General features: G+C 30.5%; 1 protein-coding gene across 1 annotated transcript; it reads left to right on the top strand.

Annotated features, from left to right (window-relative positions):
* The first annotated feature begins 17737 nt into the window (after positions 1-17737).
* LOC118046470 (probable xyloglucan endotransglucosylase/hydrolase protein 28) lies at positions 17738-20626 on the top strand. The gene is made up of 4 exons (XM_035055382.2): positions 17738-18280; positions 18397-18497; positions 18977-19185; positions 19815-20626. The coding sequence occupies exons 1-4, from the start codon at positions 18082-18084 to the stop codon at positions 20314-20316; spliced, it is 1011 nt and encodes a 336-aa protein (XP_034911273.1). The 5' UTR covers positions 17738-18081; the 3' UTR covers positions 20317-20626.
* Positions 20627-22755: the final 2129 nt, after the last annotated feature.

Genomic DNA, 22755 nt, shown 5'->3' with positions numbered 1-22755 from the left:
TTACAGAATGATTACTGCTGGCTATTTTACAATGTACTGCTTCACTCGATGAAGTGGCGCATATGTCCAATAAAAGCTGGCTATCGTATTCACGAGGATAAAATTATAATTATGGTTAGTTTTTAAATAATTTTTTTATTTTAAAATATTTTAAAATAATTTTTTTTTTATTTTTAAAAAATAATTTTGATATCGACGTATTAAAATAATTTAAAAACATCAAAAAAATATTAATTTAAAATAAATAAAAATAAAAAAATAATAATTTTTTTAAAAAATACAAAAACAAATATCTTTTTATATAACAATCCTCCCACCTTAATTTAATTTAATTATGCAAAAGATGATGAGAATCATGAAATGTTTACAAATGCATACCACGTCATAGATTCCAGAGCCATTCGTGTTGCCTTTAGAGGACAACAGGGACGGTAATTGAAATATTTACATGATAGAATGATGCTAATTCTTGATCTAAAGCCTTGACTCAATGATATCTGGTGAGGAAAAAACGTGTTAAATTTGAGTCCACCTAATTGATTTTTTGTACCTGATTGGATAATTTATTTTATATAAACTTTATTAATTTCTTCAATATTCTTTAATCGACGGTGATTAACTTTCTATGTTTTTTAATGATTAGTTATTGATTAAACAAATAAAGAAAACCAATATCTACAGTAAAGCTGATAAGTTATGGAGGTCAAGTCAATACAAGAAGAAACGTTTTGATGATTACCGATCGAGTTTAAAGAATAATATATATATATATATATATATATATATATATATATTATATATATATATATATATATATATCTTTTATTAATGTGGGTATTTGAACTAGTTTGTGTATACTTTGATTAATTCTATGAACCTTAAAGTTAACGATCATATATTTTTAATAGTCTTAAGATTTGTGGGATTCAAACCGATAATCTAAAAAAAACAAATCTAAACCTGATTAGTTGAGTCACATCTTTTAAAGTTAATATTTTTTTTAACTTACTAAGTTAATAGGCATTCTTGTTGTCCAACACATGACAATCTCCAAGCCTTTCACATGTAAAACAACATTTATTATTTTTTAAATAGGTTGGAAATACAATCACTCATTTTTACTATAAAAATAAATCTTATACACAAAAGATCATGTTGTCAAACAAAAGATTTTTATTAATAAAAAAATAAAAATTAATTAACACTATTAGAAACCTTTTTTTTTTTTCAAAGAAAAATCAATCAAACAAAATACTAAATCACAAGGGTTTTTCATAGTAGTGTGCAGGTGCATTATAACCCATGTGCTATTCTAGTGGTGTGTGAGGGCATATATGATGGTCTAAAAAGACTGATTGTCAACTCACCTGACATAAAAAGTTACGATGTATCTTTTATAGTAGCACATTTTGTTATTTAAGCAGTGATTTAGTGATGATTGGTTTTTTTTTCCTCCACTCTTTGTCTTTTTACCTCTCTCCTAAGCCTTACATATAATTTCAAATCTATATAGCAAGCACAAGGGGAATAATGGCTTCTGCTATGATCAAAGACGCTACACAAGTCGGAGAAGCCAGCAAATTAGGTCTAGTAGAATGTTAAAGCCCAATTCATGGCTAGACATTAAAGCTGAGGGGCACCTTTAATTTCTAGCGTCGAACCAAGCCCAACTTGAATCTATACTGAAGGGTCCAGATTTTCACGAATGCTGCCAGCTTGACATTGAAAATATAGATAGATGGCTAAGCTCACGCAACCTAAAATGAAGCAAACCAAACAAAAGATAGAGCATTCAAGCAAAGACCGGAAAAAGGGAGGTACCCTCCGCTGGGGCGTGTGTTTTAAAGGAAGCGGTGCAAATCGTGTTTTTTAAAAATAAAAAAAAAATTATTTTAATATATTTTTAAATAAAAAATATTTTAAATCACCTAATCTCAAACATAATTAACTGACCACTATTAGCTAGACAAGCATCCACGAATCTCATTTAACAGTGCCAATTGAATACCACCAACATAGAGCCACTGGAAAAGGCCTCAAGGCCCGCTCACTTTCCTGTTGGGCCTGTCCATACCAATTAAAAATCAGAGGCTTCTGATCGAGTGCCCGAGTTTGCATGAAATTGAGTAGACAAGATAGGATCACGCCCTAAAAGTAATTCAGGTAATTGTAGAATTCCCAACAGTGATTCTCTCTTTTTTTTTGTACATATGTTTTCTTTTTCGGTTATTACACGTTTTTCTTCAGGCAACTCAATCCCTGACTGCTTCAAATGTATATTGAAAAAGAGAAACGGTTGCTCTGGAATTATTGGCGCAGCCATTATTAGTGCCTCTCTATTTCTTTCGAGAGTGAATTGTTTTTTAGTGTCCAAGTTTGAAAACTAATTGTACCTTAATCCCTTATGTTTGAAAATCTACAACTTAGTTTTTCGACTCTTGCGGACCAATGTCTTATTAAAAACGTTTGTTGGTATTTCTTTTTCTTTTTTCCTTTTCGTGTGTTTGTAAATCCCAGTTGTTAATTACCTTTAATAATTTATATAGCAGAAAAAAATAGCATATAAAGGGATTTAAGGAAAAACCAATGTATATCGACAGAAAGAAATGTCAACGAGAGGCAGCGTGTTGATTGTAAGTTTCTAAACATAAGGAATTCAATTACAACAGTGTTCAAGATCCAGGAATTAAAGAATAATTTGCTCCTCCTTCAAAGATTACCCTCTTCTTTTATTTATCAAATAATTTGATTAGCTAGCTATAATCATCATTACTAGACTTGCAATCATGGAATTAGCAAACGGAAATCATGGTGTTTGTCAGATAACTAGAAAAAGGGTTATTTTTTTTACCGCTCTTTTTTTTGTGTTGAAATTTTCTCGACCTCTCTTGGCACACCTACTTCTTGACGACAATGGTTCCTATCTATCAATGTATACAAAAATACGATGATTGATTCGATAAAAATCATACTATATAAAAATTCATACAATATTTAAACTAGAATCCTCGGAAAACAAGTTTGTGTGCAGAAAATAAAACACCTTTGATCATGCTGTAGAGTAAACTAAAAAATGTGCCTCCGAGGGCTATTACTAGAACATGTTATCGGATTGCACAACAAAATAATCAATTTCTCAAATGATATTCTCAGGTTCTAAGAAAATTGGCAGAGAGGTTGCACTTGAAAAGGGTTTTAGGCTGGGATATTGCTACGCAATCCAACGATCCAATTTAAATAAATCTATACGAATGAAGGAACCCAATTTTATTTCGTAGTTTTGATAAAAATCGGAGATTTCTCCCGAGTTGAAGGTCAAGGCTAAACAAGCCTTGAGATGATAATTACTTTAAACCATGGCCATGCTGGTTATCTCTATGATTTTCATCACCGCTGTTCCGCATCCAGAGCAACTAAATTTAACAAAAAAAAGAAAAAAATCAAATTTCGAAGATGTATAATATCTGAAATCTAGACCTGTAGACCATGCCGTGACCTCATCAGCTTATAAAGTAAACGCTTCCATCATATCTTTGCCAAATTATGAATGTAAAGCAGTCTTTTCCAAATTATGACTTCATTTATTCAATCATTTTGTTTGAGGAGGACATTATTAATTCGGGTTGGATGGGGTTTTTCGAGAACAGGTCAGTGACAAGCTAAAAAATCTATCAAAATATCATGAACTAATGTCATTATTTGTAGAGATGGTGATATATCAGCCGAGTAGAGAGGGTGCGAGTAGTAAAGAATGCGGGAGAAAGAGCAGGCCATGCTAGCAAGGCGCAGGTTAAGTGACGGACAAATGGTAAATAGGTCTAAAGTAAAAGTGAAAAGAACTTTGAACATTCTCAGATGAGTGGGTGGGTGAGCTTTAAAGATTAAAAGAGAGAGAGGTTCAACTAGAAAGCAAAAGAGTTGAAATCATCTCATGATGATGATGATGTGGGATTGATATTTATAGTGCAACAAGGATAACATTTAGCGATCAAGTCATCAAAGTTCGGGTGATAGAATTTGAGCAAGGAAAAAAAAAAAAGCAATCCCTTTACCCTTGCAGACCTACAAATTAAAAAATACATATACTAAGCATTGACCATAATCCAATCAATTTAATTCCATGCCTCACTTTACATGTTTCTTGCTGAGCCTCATCCAATGGCGAAAACGAGTAGATATGGGCCATAAAGATCCCAGATGAGATAAAAATGTTGAACATATTTAACTCTAACAGTAGTGTTACTTATTAAGTTAAATTTGAATTCTTTTAAATTAATGGAGTTTTATATAGTTATTAATTTTATAATTTATAAAATTATTCAAGATTTAAATAAATCGATTCAAATACTTATATTACTAATAATAAAAAAGTATCAAAACACATCAAAGAAGACACAGATATCATTTTGCCTGATCTATACGTTTTTTGGTGTTATATTTTACATTTTTCCATCCGCTTTGGACACCATGAGAGGTGGAGGATTTACTTCCTGCATGCCAAAACTGAGAATTATAGAGAGTTGAAAATTGTTCGTTTCAGATTTGATCCACATCTACTATCTTGTACATGTGCTCAAATAAAACACACATATTGATCTTTTAAAAAAAAAATAGTGATTTTATTCATATTGATCTTTAAACTCTCTTGACCAAAATTTTCGAAAACAGAACCCCTTTATTTAAAAAAATCGTACGTGGAGTCGAATCTCTAGCTAACATTTGCTCACGGCTGGCATTCTCGTGCCTATGGCTATTAATGGTTTAGGTGCTTGGTATTCATATATTGTACATCATAATCAATTAAAAAGAAAGTGTTCTTAGATAAATTAATTTTTTTGTTTTTTATATCTTTTTTATTTTTTAATATTAAAAATAAATTTTTAAAACTAAAAACATATTTTTAAAAATAATATTGTCTGCTCTAAAACTCTTTGGAGCACTCGGCCCACATAAATGTGTCACAGGGCCATGCCAAAAATTAGGCAGACCGCATGATATGATCTGTGATTTCTAAAATCTTTATGCACCAAGACAGAGATTCACGTGGCTTAACTACTGGTTAGTTTTTAAATTTATTTTTTAATAATGATGTGTTTGAATGATTTTAAGGTTATTAAAGATTTATAAAATTAAGATATGCACAATTTAAACACTCATATTAATAAAATAAAATAAAAACAGACATCCGATATATAATCTCTAGGAACAGAAAATGGGATAAAACAAGTAAACTATGGAGAGAGAAAAACCACCTCAAATTTTCTAACAGGAATGGATAAGTTCGCTAGCGTAAGGATATGGCTATCCTCGTGTGTACTTCCCCCCATAAGCAATAAAATAAAAAGGTCAATGTACAGCTGCTGTTAAAGCCTTTTTTCTCTCTCGGTTTTTGTTATCTTGCTGCACAATACACTCGTATGATTATGAAAAAGAAAAAATTCCAAACATATCTCATGAAAAATGAAATAACAATGTCTTGTTAGTCTGATTCACATCATGAAAATAATAATTTGATGTATTGATATAACAAAATAATTAAAAAAAATAAATGTCAAATAATTAATTCAAGTAAAAAATTTAAGCTATTAAATGAGGTTTTAAAATATAATTTATATTATTCTTTAACACACACCCTTAAATAAAAAAAATTAAGATTAAAATTTGCACAGGCTCAAGCTATCTTGTGTTTAATTTTTATCAAATAAATAGGGATGGTGAAATTCAAACTCATGATCGCTTGGTCATTAAGGCTGGCTCTGATACTATATTAAAAAACTAATTCAACTTAAAAGTTTAATCTGTTAGGTAAAGTCTTATAATATGTTTTATATTATTCTTTAATAATAAATATATTTATACAAAAATAAAAAATAAAACAACTACTATCGGCTGTCAATGATATGTGCATGTGTGGAGGCTTTGGTGAGAGAGAGAAAGAGATAGGAGCAGGCTTAAGGCATGGTATTGTCTTATGCGTGTCATATGTCGGGTCGGGAATAGTGATATTAATGGACTTATATATATATATATATGACCCAGATTTCCATGAAAAATCCTGGGGGCTCGACCAGAGTTGGTAAAGGGCCGGGGTGGGGCCCAACCACATTCAGAGATTGCCGTGTTTTCTTCTTCGGCTTCACAGCTGGCATCTCATAATTTTCATATGCAGGCGTGCATGTCATAGCACTGTCGTATGCCCTCTTTTCTCGCAACGGCTATATTTACATATCATTAAGGACCCTTTTAACTGTCTAGCTTCTGTTTTTAGATATTTTTAAAATTCATGTTAGTAATTTTTAATGATTTTAATATATATATATATATATATATATATATATATATATATGCGCTTTACATTGTGGCTAAGTGATTAGAAATATGATTGTTTATGGAAGTTATCTGCGATTCATTACCTCATTTCACAGTCGATATTTATAGAAATATGTTAATGGGTTGCTCTATATTAGACTAGTTTTATTATTATTATATTGTGGAGCCACTCTCAAAACTTATTTTTATTTAATTTATGTCTATTAAAATAAATAATCATAAAAGATTACAATTATTTAAATTTTGGAGTAAAAAATATATTTTCATCAAAATCCTATCTTCTTATTTATGCGTTTTTTTATTTTTATTTTGATGAAACCTTGTATTTTTTATTAGCAAAATAATTTTCTTTGAATAAAAATTTAAAGTGGGAAAAATAAATATTCACAATAATTTCAATTACTTAAATTTAAGAGAAAAAAATGAATCTCTTTGATAAAAAAAAAAATCTATTTTTTATATGAAAACATAGCTTTTTAACGTCAATATTTTTTTTTATCTAAAAACCTATCTTGCTCGGTAAATCGATTTTCAAACAAAATACAAAATAATATATTAATTAATTTTATGAAACTATATAAAAAATAAAAGAATAACTAGATTAAGAAAACAATATAAAAATTAAAAATATACAGATCTTATTCTCATTTAATATTCATGTGTGGTTTTTTTGAAAAAAATGTGAATAGTAATTTCACATATAATTATTGAAAGAAATTGAAAATATTACAATGAAAAAAATCTATTTTTTTTTTAAGTATGAGATGATTTGAATGGTTTTTTATTATTATTATTTCACCTATTTATTTAAATAGGATTTCATTTAAAGATATTAAAAGTAATAATAAAAAACAATGGAGGGCTAGGAATGCCAAGCCCATGACACACCTGGACCGGCCTGAAGGATGAGCTAGACACATCTAGTCTTGTAAATTAAGGTCCGAGATTTTTTACTATAAAAACTTCAAATTCAACATTTTTTATTTTAAAACACACACCAAAAAAAATTCTCAACAACCTCTAAAACCTCATCTTCAACCATAAAACACGTTTTAATAAATGCATATAAAAATCAAAATCAAATATCCTCAAGCCTTAATTTATTTTTTTAGTAGCATTCTAGGCTGAAACTCTTTTTGTCAAGCTTCTTTTTTAAAAACAAATTTATTAACACTAAAATCAAAGTTATTGATGGTTAAAATGTGGTATGGTGAAAGCTTTTTTCTCTATCTCTTTTTTAAACAAATCTTTCCTTTATTTATTGGCAGTTAGAGAGTGAAATATAAAAAAGGTGAAGTTTTATGATTAAATGACCAGAGCAAAAAATATAAAAAAATTCAGTGATGTAAAAGGAAACAATGTCATGGACGGTAAAAAAACAGTCTAAATTAGCGGTGTCCATGTAGTAAAGCAACTAGAACTTTTAGTTTTTGTTTGAAATTTAAATTTATTTATTTATTTTAATGGCTTTGCTTAACATAGAAGATTAACAGGGGAAGGAATTTCATTAATCTTGTAGTAAAAGTCATATTTTGATCCCATTATAAACTCACCAAGATTTCTAAAGAAAAGTCAGATTCTTGATTCCTTTTCCTCTCAGTAAGGTAGGCATTTTATTTTTAAATCAGACTAGTTTGTAGACATGGTTAAGATGAAAACACTGTTTGCCAATGAAAGAAATCATTTTCTATTTATTTATAGCTATTTAATGGCAACGATTGTTGCATGATCAGTTTACTGTGCCAAGTGATCCTACGGCACCGAAAGGTATTTCCATTAAAAAAAATATTCCTAGGGTTCTGTTTGCTTAATTCCCCCTGAAAAATTCCCTGTTAAAAAACGATAGACGAAGAAACTCTAATAAGCAAACACGCTTTATTATTCGATGCTAGAGCCCTGCATGCTAATTACTTGATCCTCCTCTGACACTGAGGTTTTGTTTTTTTTTTTTAAATATATTTTTTAAAAAATAAAAATTTATTTTTTTTATTTTTTTTATTTAAAATTAATATTTTTTTGATATTTTTAGATCATTTTGATGTAATGATATAAAAAATGATTTTTAACAAATAAAAAATATTATTTTAATACTTTTCTAAATAAAATAACATTTTAAAAAATAATCATAATCACACTTTCAAACATGCTTAATCAACCTCTAGTTATCACATGGCTTGGGAAAAATAGATTATGGCAACCAATTACCAATAAATTTTTAGAATATATTGGTTACTTTTGACTCTAAATTAGCCACAATTAGTATTAAGAAACAATGAATTTATAATCCAACTTGCATCTATATATATATATATATATATATATATATATATATATATATATATATATATATATCATCATCTTTCTCAAAAAGTTTAATATTTGATCCCTTTTTTAATAACAACAGAAAGTAAAGTTTATCGGTGAAGCAAGCAACATGTATAAGACACCTCGTATGATCAAAGCTGCCAAGAATCAAGTGGTTGCAATTTTCAATTAGGATTGCGGCACCAGTGCTCTATCTGCCAAATGTTTATTTGTTTAAAGATTCTAGTCAACTTACAAGCACATGCAGCTTTGAAAAGAATTAATCTTTATGGGTTAATAACTACTCAGTACTAAGAATATATATATATATATATATATATATATATACCCTCAACCTGGCATTAAAGGAATATTACAGCATGTTTAGGGTCCAACATTCTCCAAGAGATTAACAATGAGCATGGGACTTGTGTCACGCTGTGATCTTATCATTTACTCCCTTTTACGTACAAAAAAAAACAAGAAATTAAAACAATAATTGAAGCATTTATGCTCGCCCTAAGCTAGCCCAGCCTAATTTTAAAATTCGAATGATCGCACATCGGACCAAGAGCACATGAAATTATCTCACAGCCTTCCATGTAATATAGTTTATTACTCTTATTGCTACGTATATACAAACACAAATTCATTTGTTTTTTTTTAAAAAAAAATCCTAACAATCATTAAAGCATGGCTCCTTTTTTATTAATTCGAAAAATCTTATATATTAATTAAGCATGGAGAGATTAAAATGATGTTCATTAAATTAATAAATCAAGAATCAGTAATTAAGTTTTTTTTGTGCTGATGACACCTTATTTTGCCAGGGCCAGTTCAAGTTAAAATAAAAAACGTACAGTTCATATATTTTATTCCCGTCTATATTTTTTTATGTCACATCATGTTAGGATTATTCATTAAAACATAGTTTAATTTCATGGATGTATTCCTTCAAATAATAAAAACGATAGGTAAATTTTATGAAATTGTTTAAGAGTTCATAAGATGCATGGCTTCCTTTATATACATACTGGTTTTCTCTCGAGGATATGAATGCATAAATGAAGGGTGACAGGAAGAACAAATACAGACAAATTGAGGGGTGGGGACGGGCCGCCGGCCGGCAATGGGAACCGGATAAACCTAAATAGAGTCGATGACACGGCAATGCATATCTGGACCAAGTCAGCACGCAAGAAAAAAAAAAGCTGGCAGACGAGGACCCTTACCCGTTTCGACACGTGTCAAGAATCGCTGATGGACCCCACGTCCTGTCAAGTTAAAGTTCACTTTAGATAAGGAAGAAGAGAGATTGCTTAGAAAGACAGGCAAACATCCTCCCATTCCCAGAGAAAGAGATGCTAAAAAAAGCAAAGTATTTTTTATTTTATCTCCGCGGAGGCAAAGAACCGAAACTCTTGTCCCCCTTCCCCACTATATAATATCTTGATGCGACCAAACTGCCCTTGTTACTTGATTAATTTTACCAACACAAGTAATACTTTCTAAAAAGTAAATTGAGTTTGATTATGTTTTAAAAGTGTGTTTTGTTTAAAAAAATTAAATTAATGTTTTTTAATGGTTTTAATGTGCTAATATGAAAAAAAATTTAAAAATATTTTATATTTTTTCAAATAAAAAACTTCATGCACCATAATATCATATATATATATATATATTCAATACCAATAATACTATCTTGTTTGGTTTAAAAAAATATATTGGAGTCGGTTTTTTTAATTAAGAAATCGTTGAAAATTTATTTTTTAGTAAACTTTCGTAATAATTTGAATTTGGATGACTGTAACTATAATATATTCCCCAATCTCCTCAACGTGCACTATCACTCTATCAGCAAGAGTAATCGCGTGTTTGGCTCTGTGTAGCTTAAGCAATTTATTGGTGAGTTTTCCAACAACCAGCTAGCAGCACAACTATCAAAGCTGAGGCTTCGCGTACAATTCCAACGTGGGCAAAATTCTCTGGCTTGGGAGGGATTCGGGTTTGTTTTTAAGTTATAAAAATATTTAAAAAAAGAAGGTAAATTTTTTTTTTTTTATTAATTTTAAATTAATATGTTTTTAGTGTTTTTAAATTATTTTGATTTGCTAATGTTAAAAAAAAAAATTAAAAAAATAAAAAAATATCATTGACATATATTTTGACTCAAAAAATTATTTAAAAAATAATCACGATAACACTAAAATCTCAAATTAATTAATTTTTACCATGCAAAGTTTTATCTCGAATTAATTATTTTTCAAGCTTGATTTACTATGATTTTTTATCCTTTTTTTATTGAAACAATAATGGTGAGGAAATTTACAAAAATACTTAAAAGAGTGCTGATAATAATTAATAACCATATGATCAAACGGGGTGCTAGATTGTGAAAAAGGCAGGTGGACTATCGTGTCAAAGTTGAATTTTACAAGTGTGGACAATTAATGTGGCTTGAATCTTCCCATCAGTATTTTACCAACCAGTCCCTCCGTCCTTCCTTGACCATTTAACTGCCATTAACTATGCTTACATGTCCCAACTAGAACTGCAACTAGTTCATTCTGTTTGGTCTTCTCTAAACCATTTAACTGCCATTAACTATGCCTACGTGTCCCAACTAGAACTGCAACTAGCTTATTCTGTCTGGTCTTCTCTAAACCCACATAGTCAAAATCTGACATGATTGCGGATTGCCCATCATGGACGAAGGACGATTATCTGCCACCGCGCCCCTCGCCCGTTGGATAATAACGTAATCACACCTCAATCTTTGTTAATTATCCCCTGCGATTAACACAATTAGCAAGGCAGTGCCGGAGAAATCCCACTTGGAATGTTGATTTGCCTATAGCTGCAAGATCAATGGCTGAGATTGGCAGACTCGGATTATTCTCGCTAGCTAGGGATATTCACTTCTGGTACGGATTCATGTTGTGACTCACGTGCGTGCATGGTGTGTATCTAGCATCAGCATCACCCTCGGTGCTCCTAGGGATCCATGATCTAATGGAGATCCCCTGTTTGCGTATTTTAGCACAGCCTTTGTCTGTTTATCTAACATGGACCCACCCAGCGGGATTAGGAGGAGACAATGCCGTTGAGTCCTTTCCAAGGGAGGTGCACATTTTCCCAGAAAAAAAAAACAAGGTATAAGAAAATGTGAACTTTTTTCAAAAGTAACACGGTATGTATTTCGGGAGAATGACAAGGGATGAAAAGGTGTTTAGAAAATAACACGGTTATAGTTTATATCGTGTTTTGTACATGATTTTTTTTTCAATAATAATTATTTATTTGTATTTTAAAATATATGTTTTTCAAATTAGTTAATCTCAAAATAAATCAAATCAAAATTTTATAAAAATTATATGGTAAAAAATAATAATTCAAGATTCAATACTTAATAAAGATAAAGGGAAAAAAATAAGGTGACATGAGAGAATAATAAAAAGAAAAATGAAAAAAATAATTGATAGGTTATCGGGCACATCATTTGTTTTTTACATATTTAGTATTTTTATAGAAAATTTTGATGAGATGTTTATAACTATACCCTGTAAAACTATTACATGAGGTTATAATTAACTCTAAATTAACAATAAACAAAATCATTAACCAATTATGACCTTGTTTGGTAGCCATTGAATGTATGATTATAGTTATCTTATCAAAATTTTTCTAGTGATTTTAAAAACAAAGTTATGATGTGTTTAACCCGTCATTTCTTTTTCTTTTTCCCTTTCTTTTTTTATTGTGTTAAGTTACTTTATCTTTTTCTTTTTCTGGCTATTAGATTTTGAATTTTATTTATCAAGCATTGAATTTTCATACAGTTTTTATTTAATTTTTATATATTTTAAATGAGATATAAATTATGAAACAACCACTATTCTAAATAGCTGTATATTCAAATTGTTATTTCCCGGACTATTTTAGAATGATAAATAAAAAATGTGGGGAAATAAATCACTTTCCTTACTAAAATTGTAGTGTTTTGATGTTATTAATCCCTCAATTAAAAATTGAATTTGAAAAACACAAATAGGGTCAGTCATCTGATGTAGCCTATACTCGCAAAGTGTTTTTCCTTTCCTTTTCTTTTTTTACCTCAATCGTTATTTTTTTCTTAAAAAAAATATATTTTAATATTATGTTGATATTTAGAATTTGAGATTGATATTTGTTTTTGATTTATTTCAAGTGGTTATTGCAATTTAAAAAAATATTCTGACATCTTATTAGTACTTGATTTTATAAAAAAGAATTCAATTTTATTATTTTCAAGAGATTTAAAATAAAAGGAAAAAAAATTAAAACAAAGAAAACATAACAACCCCTTTCTTTAAAAAACTTGACGTCAATTTTAGTTTTTTTTTCATCAATTATTTTTTTAAAAATTTATTATTTAATAATGTGTTGGTTGATGTTTTATCTAATAATCTATTTTTATTTATTTTTAAGCCTTCATTGCTATCACACAAAAATATCATTGCATTGAATTAGTGTTTAATTTTATGAATAAAAAAAATATTATTTTAAAAACAAACCCAAGCATGGGCCAGGCTAGCAAATCCCGGCTCCTCGGCTATTTAATACCCGCAAGCATAACCTGTTTTTTCACATCATTTATGTTCTTATTTTAAATTACCTAATTTTGTTTTGACATCTCTAAATATTATTTTATTACTTGAATGATATAGAAAAAAATACTTGATTTTCTGTTGAATTTGAAGATATTAATAAGAAAATGAAGAATTTTATAAGCAAAATATTTTTTAAAATCGAATTTAAATTATAACTTTGAATAAAAAATAATAGTTTTATGTAATTAAATTAATGAATTAAAGTGCTTGTCATATTATATTACCATGTGTTTTTATCTGTTCCTGTTTTTCAAATTTACGATATAGTCTTCAGTGAACAGTTTTTTTACGCGTGATGGCAGGGTCCACGAATTAACCTACTATGGAGGCAGTGGAAAATTGATGACGCCGTTCTCGACGGACGGAGGCGACCGAGTCCACCGAAATTGAATCGCTTTTTATTCACTTTAACAGGACCGAACCCTTGATTAACGGCGTTAACGTCGCGGAGGAGACCTGATCATTCAGGGCCTTCAGTTGCGGAATTGTGGCTCTAATATTTAAGACGGAAGGAAAAATAAGCGCAGGCTGTTTAAGGGGGTCCCGCATACCAACGGCTAGGACAGTGCACAAGTAGGGGTACGTCATGTCAGTTTAAGAATAAAACGCCTACTACACTGTAACTAAGAAATTAATGCTGAAAAATAGGAATTCAGAACCAAAAATCGAGCCTATAGACATAGAATACAAATTTGGAAAAAACGAAAAATGCTGCCATCAAGGGAGCTCAACCAATCCCTTCCGTAATGGCAATATAAGCTAGATAATTTCCAGGATCAAGATTTTTTTACATATAAAAAATTAATGTCCTGCCCAAGAATTTGTTTTTACAGTGTTTTTAAACTCATTTTAATGGATTAAACTTTAAACTTTTCAATCTAACTTCTAACTTGAAATTCAAATTAAATTGTATATAAATTATCTCAATATTACCCTATTAACTTGATAATTTTAAAAAACTAAAACTACTGATAAAATATAATTTACTGTAAAAACATTTTTATGATGTCATTAAAAAAAAAAAATCTAGTTTCGAGACAAGCATCACATCAACTCAATACCGGTAATTTTTTCGAGACAACGATAACTTGAAACTGGGAAAATATTTGGAGGCAACCAATAATAGGTGGTCGTGCCAATATCCGTCTCAAAAGCACAGCTCGCTAACTAGTCAGCTTCGATTTTAAAAAAGCTTCTGCCCACGTGTATAATCTTCTCTGAAAAAAAAAAACAAATGAAATGAATGCCAGTAAACAAAATAAATAAATAGTAGCCGCGAGGAAACGAAAACGCTTTAAAGAAACACAGCCAACCAGTGCTGTTTATGTACAAGATAAATATAATTAGGAGAAAATTTCCTTCTAAGATAGTGTGCGTAATTATAGTATCAGTTATTTTCTAAAATATTTTTTTATTTTAAAATATCTTGAAATAATATTTTTTTAAAATTTGAAAATTATTTAAAAATATAAAAAAAAATTCAATTTTTTTAAAGCACGGTACGAAACACGGTCTTAATTAACCAAGTATTTAAACCAAGAATATTTGATTGAATGACAGCCCCCCTGGACGGAAGCTAATTGTCTAGAGGAGCCATTGTTCATTTGAAGAATTTAAAGGCAATGAAACAGCAGAGGGTGCACCGTATACACTCCCCGTGACAAATACTGTGAATCTGGAGAGTTGATTGTGGATTCGGCGCTTAAAGTGTGACACGTGTCATGTCCGTGACAACTACCTAAGCGCCGAAATATAGACGCTGTCGCACGCGATTCTCGTTGAATAGATGGCAGCGAACTTTTTCCCTGCCTTGATCAACGGTATCTTTATCAGAATGCAAACAAACGAGACCCGCAATGGGGGCAAATCAGTAGATTTTGTTGGATTGTTGAGGGTATTTCAGGAACAATGTAAACTTAATAAACCTGAAAAAATGGGGCGGCGCGTGACGTAGAGTGCAACAAAAAAACGCTGTCCCGTTTAGCTTTTATTTATTTATATTTTGTTTTTAAATGCATTGGCTATTTTTATTTTATTCTATCCATTAAAAAGAACAAGAAATTATTAAAGGGCCAAGCCTCCTTTTGCCCTCAAAAGCCTTGATGACGATCATTCTTGCCCTGATGATGTATCCTTTTTCACATACTGTGCCTTATAAATCTATCAAATATTGTTTTATTTGAAAGTCTTGCAGAAGGGATAAGGAGCCCAGAATCATTCTAGGCGCAATAATTTAAATTAGGATTGCTGTTTTTATGTGTAAACATTTACGGGTTATTTGTTAGTGCGGTAATTGTTGATATATATATTTTTTAAAAAATATATATATTTAAATAATGTTTTTTAAAATTTTTATTTTAATAACAATATATTAAAATAAATAATTTTAAACAATTTTTTTTATATATTTTTATAAAACACGATTTAATCGCATTTCTAAACACCGTAATGTATCATTAAATCCCTTATCATGCGGTGGAAGGTGGTTTCCATTTCCGTGGATCTTCTGGCTTACCTAATAATGACACAGGCAGGAAAACATAATGGCTGCGAATGAAACCCGTAATTTTATAATATTTTCTTTTTTGAGTTCTTGGAGTCTTTGGTTAACATAACATTGATTGAATTAAAAAATAAAGTGGTTTCTTAAAACAATATTTGACTAATATAAAAAGATATCACGAGGAATCATTACCATGATGCATGTCGGATTACAAAACAAGAACTAACTACATTGATTTTTTAAATTTGTTTCCTATACTCTGCTCCCTGGTTTTATACATGATTGGAATGTCATTCTTTGAAATCTACATTGAAAACAAAAATACAGGAAGAAAGAAGGTTAAAAAAATGAACATGTAACAACTGCGAGGATCTTATTGTTATCAAATCAGACAAGCATTTTGAGAAGGAAAATGTTTTAGTGTGAGCTAAGATTATAGAACATACACAATTAACAAAAAAAAAAAACAGTCAAGAGGATTACATTGTAGTCAAAAAGGAAATTATATTATTTTCATTCTTCAAAAAAAAAAATTCCCCTTTAAAGTCTCGACAAATTTAAATAGTATTGATAAAAAAAATACAATTACAATAAATAAATTAACAAAATAAAAAAAGTTGAAAGTGAGATTAAAATAATTTTATAAAAGTGAAAGTGATAAAAAAACATGAAGATCAATTCCTAATAAATCAAATATTAAAGGATAAAATTAAAAAAAAATAATTTTAAAATGAAACACAAAAAAATTAAAGTTAATCCATGTTAACCTTTAAAACTCGTGACCAGTCATGAGCATGGATTAACATCATGTAAGGTAAATAATAAAAAAATAACAAAAAAAATTACAAATCAATAAAACATGGAGGGATGGAATTCAAAAAAAAAAAAAAACTGTAATAAAAAAATTACCTAAAGCAAAAGGAATAGAAATAGAAAAAATTAAGGACTAGATTTGATGATAGACAAATTAAAATAAAATATTGATTGATGAAATTGAAAACAAAATTCAACAAGGAAAATGATAAAAAAACAAACAACAATAAAAAAATAAATATCAAATTTAATATAAAAATTAAATAAAACAAAATGATGAAAAATTAAATTGAAGAAAAAACCAATAAAAAATAATAAAAAATAATAATAAAAAAAAACTGAGTTTGATAAAAAAAAAAAAAACAAGTGAAATTTGACAAGATGAATACAAAAAAGAGAAAGAAAAGGAAAAAAAAATTTAATCAAAGCCCAACTATTATGCTATGCCATTGGAGAGATGATAACGAGACGCATACAATACCATCGTGAAAAGACAGTGTTTAGATGTGAGATAAAGCTTCATATATTGCCCACTCATTTATGCTAACAACACACATACCAATTATTTTTATCCTGAAAGCAATATTTATATTAATAAAAAAACCATACCATCCGCAATTAACTTGTTAATCACTAAAACTAGTTTGAAAAAAATAATCTATGAATGAAAGTCTCAAGAATTTTCTTCCAAGAGCAATATAGTTTTTATATTATGCTTTAAAAATATAAAATAATTAAATTATCCTGATCAATATTTTTTAAAAAATACCTTTAAAGATTACATGATCTTTACAATGTAGTTATAAAAGGTAAAAATACCGAATTGTCTCCAATTTATATGGGGGAAAAATCATTATTTTTTTTAGAAGAGCAAAAGAATAATTGCAGTATTAATTATAATGAATAGTGACATGTATATGGGAATTCTCCATGCCAATAATTTTATTTTTAATGTAGCGTGGCTGTTCATGAAAAAAGTAAAGAAAAGTAAAAACTGCATCCAAATCCAAATTCAGTATTTCTAATTTCCAATTCTGTATACAGATACACTGTACATAATGATGATAATAATAATAAATGTAATACAAATGAAAAAAGATAGTAGGTTGGGGGACGGTACATTCCAAAAAAACACAAAACCTTTCTACACAAGAACAGCCCACACCTCTCCCTCCACTGTAAAATGACCTCCCTTTTCTCTCGGTGCTCTCATTAGCCTTTTGCTCCCTCTCCCTCTCCCTCTCCCTCCCTCCCCATAGCTCTAGAGGCAGTGATATTCATATTCTTCCACACACCGTTCTCTCCTTCCTCAGCACTCTACTTTCTCTCTTACTATATATATATATATATATATATATAAATTCATTCATTCACACACACAGCTAATAGACACCGTGCTTTCATTATAGTCAAGCGAGGAACTTTCTTCCTCTGTTTGATTTTTTTCAAAAGAAAACACACCATTAACACACAAAAGAAAAGATGGCGTGCTCTTATCTTGGTCCTTGTTTTCTCTTAATTTGCTCTTCTCTTGCGCCTTTTGTTTCTGGGTCTCAAATTCAAAGAACTTCATTGCCTATTATATCCTTTGATGAAGGATACACCCAACTTTTTGGGGATGATAATCTGGTCATGTACAGAGATGGAAAGAGAGTCCATTTATCTCTAGATGAGAGGACAGGTTCTTATATTTTCATAATCTCTGTTTTGGGTCTATGATTCTGGTTTTTCATATCCTTATATGTGTGTGTTGCGTTGGCATTCGTTTGAGAGTTTCTTTGGGTTGTGTATATGCAGGGTCCGGGTTTGTTTCTCAGGACTTATACCTACATGGATACTTCAGTGCTTCTATCAAGTTGCCAGCAGATTATACTGCTGGAGTTGTGGTTGCTTTTTATGTGAGTAACAGTGCATATTAAGAATTTTAATGTGTTTTTAAATCAATAATGGAGGTTTAATATTTGGATTCAGTTCATCATTTATCAGACCTAAATTGGTGTTTTTTCTTTCTTTTCACGGGGAGTATTTGATTTATCTTTCAAGTCTTGTGCTTTCATGCCAACTGTTTTCTCTGTCATGCTAACCTTGAAAGAGTCTGATCAGACTACAACAAACTCATTCTCATGGGTTTGTTAGTTGTCCACTGATTTTATGGTTCATGTCTAAGCTCTATTTTAAGAAACTGAAAAAAATCCAATCTACCCTCATGCTCGCCATTTATCTCCACAAAATGTTATCTTTTCTGTAAAATCTAGCAACGAAAATAAATAATATCATTATCATGCTAATTTTCGCTGATAAATTTCAAAATTTTGATCAAAGAAAAATTAGAAAAAAACTTTTCTTATATCATGTCTGTTTCTTTTCTAATTAACAGATGTCGAATGGTGACATATTCGAGAAGAACCATGATGAAATTGACTTCGAGTTCTTGGGTAACATAAGAGGCAAAGATTGGAGGATCCAGACAAACATTTATGGCAATGGCAGCACTAGTGCCGGCAGAGAAGAGAGATACAGCCTCTGGTTCGATCCCTCTGATGATTTCCATCAGTATAGCATTCTCTGGACTAATTCTCAGATCATGTAAGCAACAAACCCGCTTTCCCATCTTTTTTCTTCTTCTTGTTTTGTTTACCTGTGTGGTTTTACATGTATTATTTTTCTTGCAATTAGAGCTTTTTAAAGGGTGTACTTTACCTTTTAATCAATAATGACCTCATGGTATATACGGTATGTAATTTACTGTTTTGGGGGGTAGGATGGATGCATTCTCTGTAGGTAGAGACAAAGTTCCTTCTTTTAGGTGCCTAGCACAGAAAGTTCTCTGTTCTTTTACCTTTTAGGGACATGCGCCTGTTTTAACAAAACCAGTCTGCCAGCTTTGGCATGGCTAAAGTTTGGTAAAACTATTTGTTTGGTTACCGAGAAAAGTTAGATTAAATTTGAGATAAGAATCTATTTAAACATTGATGTGATGGAGCTGTACGCGACCCTGTAATTCTCAGGGAAAGACCGAAAAAGCATCCCCATCTTGTCAGATATTCACAATTTTATATACTTGTTTCCTCAATCTTTCACATTTACCAATTAGAAGGTATTGGTTTTCTATTTTGCATATGAACAAGCTGTGCTGATTTTGTTTTAGGAAGGATTGATCCTTTTTGGTGCATCGACTACCATTCTAATTCCGTGTCTATTTCTTTTATATTTAGATTTTACGTGGACAGCATTCCAATTAGAGAGGTTAAGAGAACAGAATCTATGGGAGGAGATTTCCCTTCCAAGCCAATGTCTCTGTATGCAACGATATGGGATGGGTCTGATTGGGCTACTAATGGAGGCAAATATAGAGTGAATTACAAATACGCCCCTTATGTCGCTGAATTTTCCGACCTTGTTCTGCACGGGTGTGCTGTCGATCCTGTGGAGCAGTTTCCAAGATGCGATAATACAGAGAGTTCTCAGGCGATCCCCACCGGTGTCACACCAGTGCAGAGAATTAAGATGGAGAGCTTTAGGGCCAAGTTTATGACATACTCTTATTGCTATGACCGGGTTCGGTACAGGGCTCCCCCATCAGAGTGTGTGATCAATGCCAAAGAAGCAGACCGACTCAAATCTTACGATCCTGTTACTTTTGGCGGAGGCCGGCGCCACCACGGGAAACGACACCACCGTAGTCGGTCAAGTCATGCCGAAGTCATTTCCATTTAAGAAATATGCAACGGTGGCATTGTCGTGTGATGGATGTTGTCATCTTAATCTTAGTGCATTTATGCTATTATGATTTAGCTGGGGTCATTTGTTTTTGTTGTGAATAGAGAAAGAAGAGCATAGATTCTTACATGGTCGATGGTGGGTGGTTGGGCGAGGATGTGTATAGTTCTTCATACTATTAGTTTTCCAGTTGTTCATCTCATCATCGATGTTGTCTCTTGGCTTTACAAATTGAATTTGGTAATAATTTTTTATGTACTCTTGACACGCTCTAACGGGTTAAATAAATTCATAGTATATGGAGTCACTCTGTGTGTTGTTGGTATGGGTTCTGGCCGTGTTTTCGCACTGAAATGGATGGTGTCATCAAGCATCTTGTCTGTTGTCTAATATTTTATTTTAATCTCCATTTATTTGATCCAAGTGAGAAAAAAAAACAGCTGCTTGATCAGTAAACGCAGGACATGTCTTTAAAGGTCAAGGGCTCGGGCCCCCTGGTCTGTCCAGACGTCTCTTATATTTTAAAGGTCAGACTTGTCATCTTCGGAGGACATTTTGTCAATGGTTAGTTGGAATCCGAGGTCGGTTTAGATGTGACAACTGGTGAAGGCAACGCTGCTGCAAATGGCAGAATGTTGGATTATATAGCTCACAGGTTATGCTCTCAGCAACGGTTCTAATTTTTGGAGAGGGGTAAAGATGGTTTTCTTTGAAATTCCTCAAATATTATGTCCATGTGGAGCCTGTATATTACGGAGAATTTGGTGTAAGTTGTGTTTTTTTAATTTTTATTTATTTAAAATAATTTTCTATGTTTTTATATTGCTTTAAATACTGATATTAAAAATAAAAAAATTATTTTAATATATTTCTAAATAAAAAATACTTTAAATCATCACCATTATCATAATCCCAGCTAAGCTAATTGAATAGTACAATACATTTACAGAACATTTTTCAAGAACACTGTATCAGTCGTAAAAACTAAAAAGTGAAGAAAGATCGGTGCGTGACAATTGACGAATTTAGATATTTCTTCTCCGAATACCAAAAAAAGACATCAATTTCCTCTCTGGAGTCAACTGTTGGCAGAAGAGAAGTCGAAGGAGAGGTAGATAGAAGAAAGGGAGAGAGCCAGATAAAGACAAGCAGCATCCTCTTTGAGGCACTTTGGAGTGTTTTTCCATTTCAAAACTTCATGATAGGATCCCACCTGGCCTCGCAATTAATTGTTCTGTGACTCTTTAATTGGACGCCTTAAAGCAGCAAAGGTTGTTGATACTTCATTCTAAGGTTAATGTGCAGTATTAATTAAGACATTAAAATATATTAGAAAGCAAACCCCAAAAGAGAAGATAAGGCTGCCCAGATTGGTAGATTAGATTAGCAAAACAATCAGGGCACTGGCTTTATTTGCTTTAATTGTATCGTGCTGTAATGTTTTTTTTTTTTAAGTAATTTTTAAAAAAGATATATGAATTTTTAATTTTAGTACATTAAAACCATAAAAAATATTAGAAAAAATTAATTTAATAATTTTTTAAACGCAACAAAAAAACATAGCACTTGTTTTTTTCATCTTTCTTTTCTCTTTTCTTTTTCCTTTTCTATTCTTTAGGATAAAGATTTAGATTTGAATTGTATTGGAAGTTTCTCTTAATTTTACTACAATGTACAATTCATATAACAAGATTCTGATGTTTCTTTACTAAACTATGGTGATTTCTTTTGTTTTTTGACGGTTTAAAACAATTCCAGAGGAAGAAATCTTTCATCCATATGATGCAACTCATTCCCTTATTAATCTACACGGTTGATTGGTGGTGCTTAGAAATCTCAATATTTTTTTTTTTGTCATGGAGTTCTATTGAGCTTTTGAACGAGTTAATGAAAAAATCAAATTAATGCTATCATCAGTAGGGCAATACATTCCAATCTTAATTTTTTTGTATTATCATGGTATAAAAACAGTGATGTATTTGTTTAACTTAAATCATTAATAAAGTCAGATGTTTTTTTTATTAAAAAAGAATTATAAAATATATTACTACAATTTGTTTGTGAAATTTTATAATTTCTTAGACACCATAGTACACTCTGTTCAAATAAAAATAAAATCAACAGGGAAATAAGGTGTAGAATGCCAAATTGATGCAAGGTGATCGTATCCAAGATTACGAGACAATGTTTGCTGAAGTATCATGTTTGCTGACTTCGGGGATTCTCATACCTTGTAGGAACGGATACATCCTTGTCTCAGAAACTCGAAGGCCTGTAGTTTAATTTGGGAATGTAGTTTAAATTGTGTTTTAAAAAAAAATATTTTTTATTTAATATTTTTTATATATTAAATATTAAAAATATTTTTTATTTAATTTTTTTATTTAATATTTCATACTTTGTAGGAACGGATACATCCTTGTCTCAGAAACTCGA

The sequence above is a fragment of the Populus alba genome, chromosome 10, assembly GCF_005239225.2.
Source record: "Populus alba chromosome 10, ASM523922v2, whole genome shotgun sequence".
Taxonomy (NCBI): Eukaryota; Viridiplantae; Streptophyta; class Magnoliopsida; order Malpighiales; family Salicaceae; genus Populus; species Populus alba.
Note: the sequence above shows the minus strand (reverse complement) of the source record. Positions and strands in the feature narration are given on the sequence as shown.

Coding starts and splice junctions, on each gene's coding strand:
- LOC118046470 (XM_035055382.2), top strand. CDS start 18,082: ATGGCGTGCTCTTATCTTGGTCCTTGTTTTCTCTTAATTTGCTCTTCT. Junction 18,281..18,396: donor ATCTCTAGATGAGAGGACAG/GTTCTTATATTT, acceptor GTGTATATGCAG/GGTCCGGGTTTGTTTCTCAG. Junction 18,498..18,976: donor GAGTTGTGGTTGCTTTTTAT/GTGAGTAACAGT, acceptor TCTAATTAACAG/ATGTCGAATGGTGACATATT.